The sequence below is a fragment of the Camellia sinensis genome, chromosome 7, assembly GCF_055761805.1.
Source record: "Camellia sinensis isolate YWXY chromosome 7, ASM5576180v1, whole genome shotgun sequence".
Taxonomy (NCBI): domain Eukaryota; kingdom Viridiplantae; phylum Streptophyta; class Magnoliopsida; order Ericales; family Theaceae; genus Camellia; species Camellia sinensis.
Genome location: NC_138967.1, coordinates 21,569,656 through 21,579,341, shown reverse-complemented (window position 1 = coordinate 21,579,341; position 9,686 = coordinate 21,569,656). Strand labels below are relative to the sequence as shown.

The window sequence follows — 9,686 nt, the reverse complement described above, 5'->3', positions numbered from 1 at the left end:
TTTAAAATGATAAAATTTATATAAATTTTTTTTAAAAATTTATTGAATATAATGACATAAAAAAATGTACTGAATTATTATTATTATTTTTATATTTGGTGAATTTTATATTATATTTTTTTAAATATATCTAAATTAAATGTATCTAAAAAATAAAAAATAATATAAATATTAAAAAAACTTTATTAAAAATAAAAAAATACAAAAACTAAAAAATTTAATTTAGAAAAACAGTATAATTAGTCTTATTTTTAATAAAAACTTGCAAAACGCGCATCCGCCACTATTGAAACGCATTTGTCGTCCGATCACTTAAAACGTGTACAGTTAGGATTTCTTCCTAAGCTGTGGAAGATGAACCATCTTAATTTTACTAACCTTTCTCATGTAAAAGAAAAAAAAAAAAGAAAGGGACAATTACCACCACCACCACCAACAACAACAACAACAACAACAACAACAAAAAAAAAAAAGAAAAATTAATAATAATAATTTGAGTCTTGTAATTAAATAAATTTTTAATTTTATCAATTTAAATATTAATTTTTAATTTATTTTCCTTCAAAATCATTTACTTAATTTTGTTAAGAAAAGTTGACATAAAAAGGATATTTTAATCATTAAATTCAATGTAAGTATATATAAAATATCATTTTTTTATCAAATTAAATAACTAAAATATTATATTTTGTGAATTTTATTTAATGATAATGTCCAAACCCTTAACATCTCTCGTTTTTTGGATCAAAAAGGTCTCAACAATCGTGTGGCAAATGTTGCGCTAGTCAATGGCAATGACAATGAAAAGTTGGTATCTTCCTAAAGAACTAGTTATTGAAATCCTCTCGATACTGCCTGTGGAATGGTAACAATCATGGTCTCATTATTGGGTTTGATGACTTTCATGTATTTCCTAATTTTATTTTATTTTTAATAGAAAGGGGAATACATATTAAGAAGAAAATTGCTTCGTAGCTCAAAATTTTGAAGGCTTGAGTGGCTTGAATCTCAAAACGATGTCATTTTGGCCATTTTTTTCCCTCTCTTTTCTCTTTAAAACAGAGAAGATAGAGAAGAAAGAGGAAGGAAGAGAGAAGAAAGAGAGAAAATGAAGAGGGAACAGATACGGAGAGAGAGAGCCGGAATCACCGTCGCAAACCACGAACGCTGCTATGACCATCGGTCGCAAAACCCTCCACCGACTGACGTCGTTTGTGTGTATACACAGATTTGTGTGTATATAGATATGTTCTTCTCCTTCCTCTCATTCTTCCTCTGTCTTTCTTTCTTCTTCCTCTGTTTTTTTTTCTTGTTTGATTTTTTTATTTATTTTTCCTCTCCTCTCTGCTCTATCTATTTCCTTTCATCTATCTCTTTTTTCTTTTTTTTTTTGATTCTGAGTTATGGAAGAAGAAAAGAAAAAAAAGAAGAAGAGGAAGAACAGATCTATGTGTGTATATAGGACACTTCCAAGTGTTCTGCTTTTGGGATGTAGGAAGAAGGAGAGATCTGCTTTGGCACTTCCAAAGGTTCTGCTTTTGAGATATAGGAACACAGAGGAAGAAGAAGGAAAAAAAAAAGAAAAAAGAAGGTGTCTAGCGGGATTGTATTAAGAATTAGTAGTAATTATATCATTGTACACCAAACAACTCAACTCATGGGGAGGCAAAGCAACACAGTTAATAAGAAAAAGTAAAAGTGCATGTGCACGAGCAACCAATGTGCAACTGCGTTAGTATTTTGTCTGTGACTATCATGTATTCCCTAATTGTATATATAACTTGCAATTTGTGAATCTTAATTTTGGTTTCGACCAAAAACCCGATTTAGTTTTGGGTCCTTGTGATGGCATATTTTGTCTATACTGGAAACCTTGCCTCATTCAAGCAAGAATTCATAGGCTACCAACTATTGCGCTGTGGAACCCTGCAACAAGGTTTTTTAAGTATTCTCCCCAAGTTTAACTTTGACTTCCCACCATATAACCCGGTGTATATTTGCATTCTAGGGTTTAGTTTTGATCTCAAAAGTACTAAAAATTACAAGGTGGTTAAAGCTGTATCTTTTTGGGTTGAAGAAGGCTGGCTTAATTGTGCCGAATTGTATACCTTACATTCTGATTCTTGGAGAGTCCTCCCCGATGTTGACCAACTCCAAGATTTACACATTTCTTATTACAAACCTAGTAGCAAGTACACCAACGATAGAGTTTTTCATTGGCACTTGTATTTAAACATTGAAGAAGATGAAGTTGAGACTGTTCTTTCATTTGACATGGGCGAGGGGGTGTTCCGAGTGACACTACTTCCAAGAAAGTACAATGCGTTCAAGATGGTTCCTTGTATCAGAAGAAGGGACTGTAACCTTATTTTGCTAAAGGACTTGCTAGCGGTTATTTGTTCTTTCTTTGAGGAAGGCCATATGCGGTTTGAAGTGTGGATGATGAAGGACTACAAGGTTGAGGAATCTTGGTCTCTTGAATTATCTCTGCAACCTCATCCTGGTTTGTGGACTTGGGTTTTTGGAATAACAATGAGCTTCTGATTCTAAGAAACTGAAGAATTCTAGGATGGACTAGATACCCATTCTTGTACGACCCTCTTACCAAACAAGCTAGGGATTTTCAAATTTCTGGTGAGCCAAATTTTATTTACAAAGAGAGCCTAGTTAGGAAATGTATAATTGATGCTGTTGCAGTAAAAGTTCAAAATCTCTGTTTTTTTGTTTTTCATTTAGCAGAGCAGGACAAAGCTTGTATTGCTAATTAGTTTTTTTAGTAATATTTTCTTTGAAAATTGCTATTTTGTATTGCTAAACCATGATACTTTAAATCAAGTCTATGTATTTTCATATGAGAGTCCTTTACAACAGTCGCTCTTAAAATGGTTATGTATACTATATATATATGCTTTATTCTCCAATTTATGCTCCTTTTAAACATGATTGTATATATTACTTGTTTCACTCTTAAAATTCAATAGACAGATATAGTTGGAGAATTAAGGTGTTGATGAGCAAATATGATTTGTCGTACATATGTTGGATATTGGTATGATCACATATATAAAGGAATTACTCAGGCTAAAATTGAAAAACTGCTTGAATGAAAATTTAAATCTCTTCAAAGTTGCAATGCCAAAATTAAGATTGGAAATTGAGATAATATGTAATAACACAAATAATACTATGATTGATATTCCAACAGCAAGCCAATTGTCAGGGCCGACCCCGTTATGTATGGGGCCTTAGGTGGGAGTTTGAAAATGGGCCCTCCTATATATATATATATATTTTTAAAAATTAAGGATAAAATAATAAGTTACCAATAATTTTTTTATTATTTAGTAGATACAAAAAGTTTCATTACACATATAATCATTAAAATTTATTTTCATACATTAAGATATGAAAAAATCATTACAAAGACTCAAAAAAGATAAAATAGGGTCTTCTTGTTTTTGATTAGCCAAAAAACCTTTATTGATGAACAAAGCACTCATTATATCAAGAAGGGAAAAAAGATGGGCGCAAACAATCCCTATTAGGTTGGTACCGATATGCTTGCCCAATCCCTTGCTAGCACACCATAAAAAGTTGGTGAGAAACCAACCAAAGCTAAGAAAAAACAACAAATGACATAACAAAACCCCACCAAAACAGCACAGCAGCATCCCACCAATCTAACCATTGTTTTCAAAACCAAGACAAACAAACAATAAGCATATGAAAACAACACCAAAACTTCAGAACACAGCACCAAAACAATTCTGTAGTGGCAATTACCACCAGCCCAAAACCAAGAATAGCAACAACCATTAGTAGCAACAACAACTAACAACAACTAGATTCACTCCAATCCATTAGCAGCCCTATCACACCTCACTTGATACATCTCTTGATCCAAAGAGTCAAAAAAGACTTCCAGCATCCAATGACAGCAAAACTGCTCAGCAAACAAATCAGCAACAGAGCAAAAATAGTAGAAAAAACACCAGAAATTCACCTTTCACCTCAAACATAGTCTGACCAGTAGCCATCACAGCTCTTACAAGTGCATCTGTCTTTCGCAAAATACTTTCTCATTCCTAAATTTCCATAAAGACCACAATATCGCAAATGGTATAATTTGCCAGATCATATTCAAATAATTTCTCCACTTGAAGCCCCTCCACCAATTAAGGATTCCTTCCACTGTTTGTGGGATTACCCAAGTCAGTCCCCACCACTGCATTAGATTACACCAACTCTCCAAGCATACAGGCACCAGATGAGAAGATGAAATACAGATTCAAGCTCACCATTACAAAACACACACATAGTAGAGGCATCTAGCCCCAACACTCCAATCCTTTGCAAAAAAAACAAGTTGTTTTTAGCCTCCCTTTCCAAGCTAGCCAACCAAGAAATTGAACCTTTGGAGGAGAAAAATTATTCCAAATGAACTTTGTTACCACTAGAGAAGATGAAGGCACAACCAAAGAATACAGAGATGAGACAGAACTCGCCAGATGAAGATGCCAACCACCCAAGACCATCCTCCTTATCAGAGAGGCCAACCAAATTCTTATCTAAAAAGGTAATCAATCTGCCTAGTTCATCAGCCTCTCATCCTAATAACCTTCTTCTAAACCTGAAGTTCCACCTAGGTGAGACTTTATTCCTCTGTACCACCAATCTCAGAGACACCTCCTTTTTTGTTGATAGACTGAACAACCAAGGAAATTCATTCTTAACACAACATGGCCCCATCCAGTAATCAGTCCAAAAATGAATTTTACTCCCATTACCCACCACCACCCAATTATTATCCATAAAAACACTCAAAAGCTGAGGATTTGATTGACCTATGCTAATGATTTCACCGCAGATTTTTCAATAAGTACTAGTGAAAGTAGTAGGAGGCAGCCAATTCCTACCCATTGACCCATACCTACTACACAATATTCTTTTCCACAAGGTGTTTGATTCAGCCCTGAACCTCCACCACCATTTAGCCAACACGCAATCATTAACCACCTTGATTCTTCTAATACCCAACCCCTCATTCTCTTTACTTTTGGCTACTTCCAACCAGCTGACTAGGTGGACATTTCTCTTCAATTCAGACCCTCCCCAGAGAAAGTTTGCTTGAATCCTTTCTATTACCTTAGCCATAGATACATGAAGCTTAAAGATAGATAAGTAATAGATAGGAAGACTAGATAACACAAATTTTATAAGCGTCAATCTCCCGCCAAAAGATAAAAATCGCCTCCTCCAAGAAGCTAATCTGGATCTGCACTTTTCGATGACTGGTTTCCATGTTTTCTTCAACCTGGGACTTGCCCCCAAAGGCAGACCAAGATACCTCAGTGGAAGCTTCTGACTTGTATAGTTAAGTCTGGAAGCAAACTCCTTCACCTCAACGTCAGACACTCCAATTTCATATATGGAGCTCTTATGAAAATTAATCTTCAACCCTGAAAATAGTTCAAAACACCTCAAAATTCGTTTAAATACCATGACCTCCTCCATGTTAGCTTCACAAAAAATTATTGTATCATCTGCAAATTGGAGATTTGAGACCATCGCTTCATTTTTACCCACCACAGCTCCCCTAACCAGCCTCAGTGATCTGGCTCTTTCCATTAACATTTTCAGACCTTCAGCTACCAAATTGAAAAGGAATGGAGACAACGGATCACCTTGCCTTAGGCCTTTTTTAGGAATGAACTCAGCCGTAGGGGAGCCATTCACTAACACAGACACTCTGGCCAATGCTAAACACTCCTTGATCCAACCTCTCCACCTTGCCCCAAACCCAAACTTTTCTATCATAGATAACAAACCCTCCCAATTGACAGAATCATACGCCTTCTGAAAATCCAACTTGAGTATCAACCCTTTTCTCCGATTCCCATTCCACCAATTAATAATCTCATTCGCAATGAAGACACCATCCAGAATATTTTTACCTCCTAAAAAGGATGACTGTGCCTCTCCAACCACCCTAGGCATCACCTTCTTGATTCTATGTGACAAAACCTTAGCTACAATCTTATACAAAGACCCAATAAGACTAATTGGTCTAAAACCTAATAAACTAGTTAAGCACTCAATTTTTGGGATCGAAGTGATAAAAGAATTATTCACACCAGCCACCAATTTCCCATTTTCATAAAATTCTTTGAAAAATTGAAGGACATCAGATTTCAAAATTTCCCAGCACTTCTGAAAGCAAATCAGGTTGAACCCATTAGGACTAGGAGACTTATTTCCATCACAACTCTTAATAGCAGCCCACACCTCATCTTCAGAAAAAGCTGCTTCCAGATTATAGATTTAAATTGACCCTTCAACTTTGGCCTATTCCTCCAATTTTCAGTGAACAGACCTTTAAAATGCTTAAACACCTTCTGTTTCACCATAGTGGGATCCTCATAGAGTACCACTTTAACTATAATTGAATTCAATAAATTTCGATTCTGCCTACAAGATGCAATGGTATGAAAATACCTTGTATTCTTATCCCCCTTCAAGCTCCAGTCCAGTCTAGACTTTTGAAGCCATAACCACTCGTCCCTCTTCCTTAGAGACCACACCTCCTTCCTTACCTCCTTTCGCCTGACTATCTCAGCCTCTGTCAAATCTGTAGACTCAGCCAATAGATCAAGCTCATGAAGCTCTACCTCAGCTTCTTTGAGTGAGTAAGAAACATTGCCAAATACCTCATTATTCCACTTCTTAAATTCCAACTTGAGATATCTAAGTTTTGTTGCAATGACAAACCCAGCCCACCTAGCGACATTTGAAGCCTCCCATGACTGCTTGACCACATCTAGAAACTTAGGATGTAACGACCATGCATGTAAGAACCTAAACGGCTTTGGCCCCCAATCCCTTTCATCCTCCATCAACATCAAGGGATAGTGGTCAGACACACCCCTTGGAAGGCCCCACAGCTTAAATTTAAACTTTCTTATCTACTCAGGTGCTAGGAGAACTCTCTCAATTCTACTCCATCTACCCTCATCTTTTGAGTTACTCCATGAGAATTGCCTTCCATGCATGTGAACATCATATAAAGCTAACTCCTCAATAAACTCATTAAATTCTACCATCTCTCTATCCCTTCTTATACACCCTTTTCTTTTCCCTACATTTCTAATCTCATTAAAGTCACCCCCCACACACCAAGGATTTGGAAATCCTGATTTGAAGCTGGAAATAACTTTCCACACTTGCCTCCTGCTTACTGCATCATTTGGCGCACAAACATTAATCAAAACACATCTAAAATCCAGAAGTAATGTACCTGATAGCAAGATGAACCTTCTTGAGCCACAACATTGAGATAATGCAAACACAGAAGGCTTCCAAACGCACAACAAACCACCAACCGAACCTTCCACATCCACAAACATATACTCCATTTCATCAACATGGCAAATCGATCTCACCAAATCATCTGACATACCTTCTTTCTTAGTCTCTTGAAAGAAGTCACAATCAATTTTTCTCTCTTTAAGTAATGCCCTGATTCTTCTTCTCTTCTCCGTCCTTCCAAACATCCTAACATTCCAAGCCAATAACTTCATTGGAAACACCAAAGTGAACACCTATATCACCCATGAAGACTGTTCAAACTAGAACAACTTCATCCTTTTGAGCAACCCCCTCCGCATCATTCTTTTCCATCTCCACAATTCTTTGTAATACTTCTTTTTCCTTCCCTTTAAAACTTATGCCCAGAGATTTTCCCACCTTCATCGTCTTCCGTGCTTCCTTAAGGGCTTGGTCATCACCCATATCTGCTATACCAGTCGAGCTTGACCGAGCTAGAACAGCTGCGGCAACTCTGAACACAGGTCCTTTATACCACACTCCTTTAGCATATGATCCTCCAATTTGACCTTCCTTCCCATCTTTTCGAGATAACTTAACTCCCCTTCCCTCCAAACTAGGCGCAAGGGCTTTTTTCTTCCCCAAAAGCTTGCAATTTTGAGAATTTTCCACTCTCCAATCCTGTAACAACCCTCATACTGTTTACCGACTAATGACTGATTGATTACCGATAACCAGCGATTACCATTAAACTGAATTGATTATGACTGATAATTGAACTGATTAAAGTACTGAACTGACTGACTGAAATTGGAAACCGAGATTGAGTATATGTTAGTTAAATTGCATTTTATCTGTTTGACTGTATGATTATCTGTTCATGCTTATATGTTTAAACTGCTAATTGAAGGCCATATCGGCGGCCGAATCCGAAACCGATTAGTGTTCTATGATCCTTAGAATTAATGTGATTTTATAGTATAATTATCTGAAAATTGATTAGGTATGATTAAATTAGATTAAATATCGATTAATCGCATAGTTTGAGTTAATTACCGTTCCGCCACTTAGTGGACCACTATCTCTTGAACCTTGTATACACTCCACGTATTGATCAAACAAACATTTTCTTCTCCTCTTCTTGCCTCCACCGACCCAAGCTAGAGAGTGAGAGAGAGTTGAGTTGTTCTTGAGAGATTTGCTTGATCTTGCTTGGAATTGAAGTGTTGATTGCTACTTTGAGCTCCTAGACCTTGAACACAAGACTAAGGTAGGACATCATCATCTTCTTGTTGTTGTCTTAGAATCCATTCTTGCACAATTCATGCTTTAATTGTAGAGTTAAGCCATGTTTTGGTGCATACATGTTGAATTGAAGCTTGATTGTTGCATGCATGTACATATATTGAAGTTTTGAGGTTGTAGTTCATAATTCCTCACATGCATGTTCATAATTTTGTAATGGTCCATGTTTTCAACATGTTTTTGGATCAATTGGCTCCCTAGAGCATCAAATTGAAGCTTTAAAATGATTTAAAGATCATGCATGTCATGTTTGAGGATTGTCCTTGGAAAATGGTTTGAAATTGGGTTTGAATAAAACACCCTTGGGCTTTGATTTCTCAAATTGAGTTTTGAATCATGTTTAACTATGAGTTTACATGTGTTTTCTGGAAATTTAGCCCAAGAGGTCGAGTTTTGATGCTTTTGAACTTGGTTTTGGAGCTTGGAGGTGCAATCTGGGTTTTCCAGATTTTGCACTTCCGCTCGAGCGGGGGAAGTGCCGCTCGAGCGTGGAATCCGAGCATCCAGCATCTCTCTGCACTGTTTTACAGTCCGCTCGAGCGGAGGATTGGGCGCTCGAGCAGAGTCTTGTCTCAAGCTCGAGCGGGCGTCGAGCGGGGATTTCACCCATCCAGTACTTTTACAGTACGCTCGAGCGGGAAAGTTTACGCTCGAGCGTGTACCTTTGTTGCATGACCGCTCGAGCGGGAAACGTGCGCTCGAGCGGGACTCTGTTTTTCTGAAAATGCTTTTAAATGTGCATCTTTGCATCCTTATCCCGTTCTAGGCATTCTTAGGCCTAGTTTAAGGCATCTTGTTGAGGATATAGATGTAGAACACACCGAGGCATTAGGGATTAAGTTGTTATCTTTCCCAACTGTGTAGCTTAGTGTGTGTTCAACCTGTGAACTGTGTAGGGTTGGCGACTGGGGAGACACGCTCTAGCATACTGTAGCCCAGAACTCTGTGAGTAACAATTGTGTAAAGATATGTTCAACTGATATCTTTTGAATACTGAACTGAACTGTTTACTGAACTGGTATTACTGAATGAATGTATGTCCTTTATTTCTGAACTGT

The 9,686-nt window shown here is 37.0% G+C and overlaps 1 protein-coding gene across 1 annotated transcript; it reads left to right on the top strand.

Moving 5' to 3' along the window:
• The first annotated feature begins 1,845 nt into the window (after window positions 1–1,845).
• Window positions 1,846–2,544, top strand: LOC145795658 (uncharacterized). Its single transcript, XM_082880501.1, has one exon. The coding sequence runs from the start codon at window positions 1,846–1,848 to the stop codon at window positions 2,542–2,544; it is 699 nt and encodes a 232-aa protein (XP_082736627.1).
• Window positions 2,545–9,686: the final 7,142 nt, after the last annotated feature.

What these genes read in the sequence shown, in the direction of transcription:
- LOC145795658 (XM_082880501.1), top strand. Translation starts at nt 1,846, where the DNA reads ATGGCATATTTTGTCTATACTGGAAACCTTGCCTCATTCAAGCAAGAA.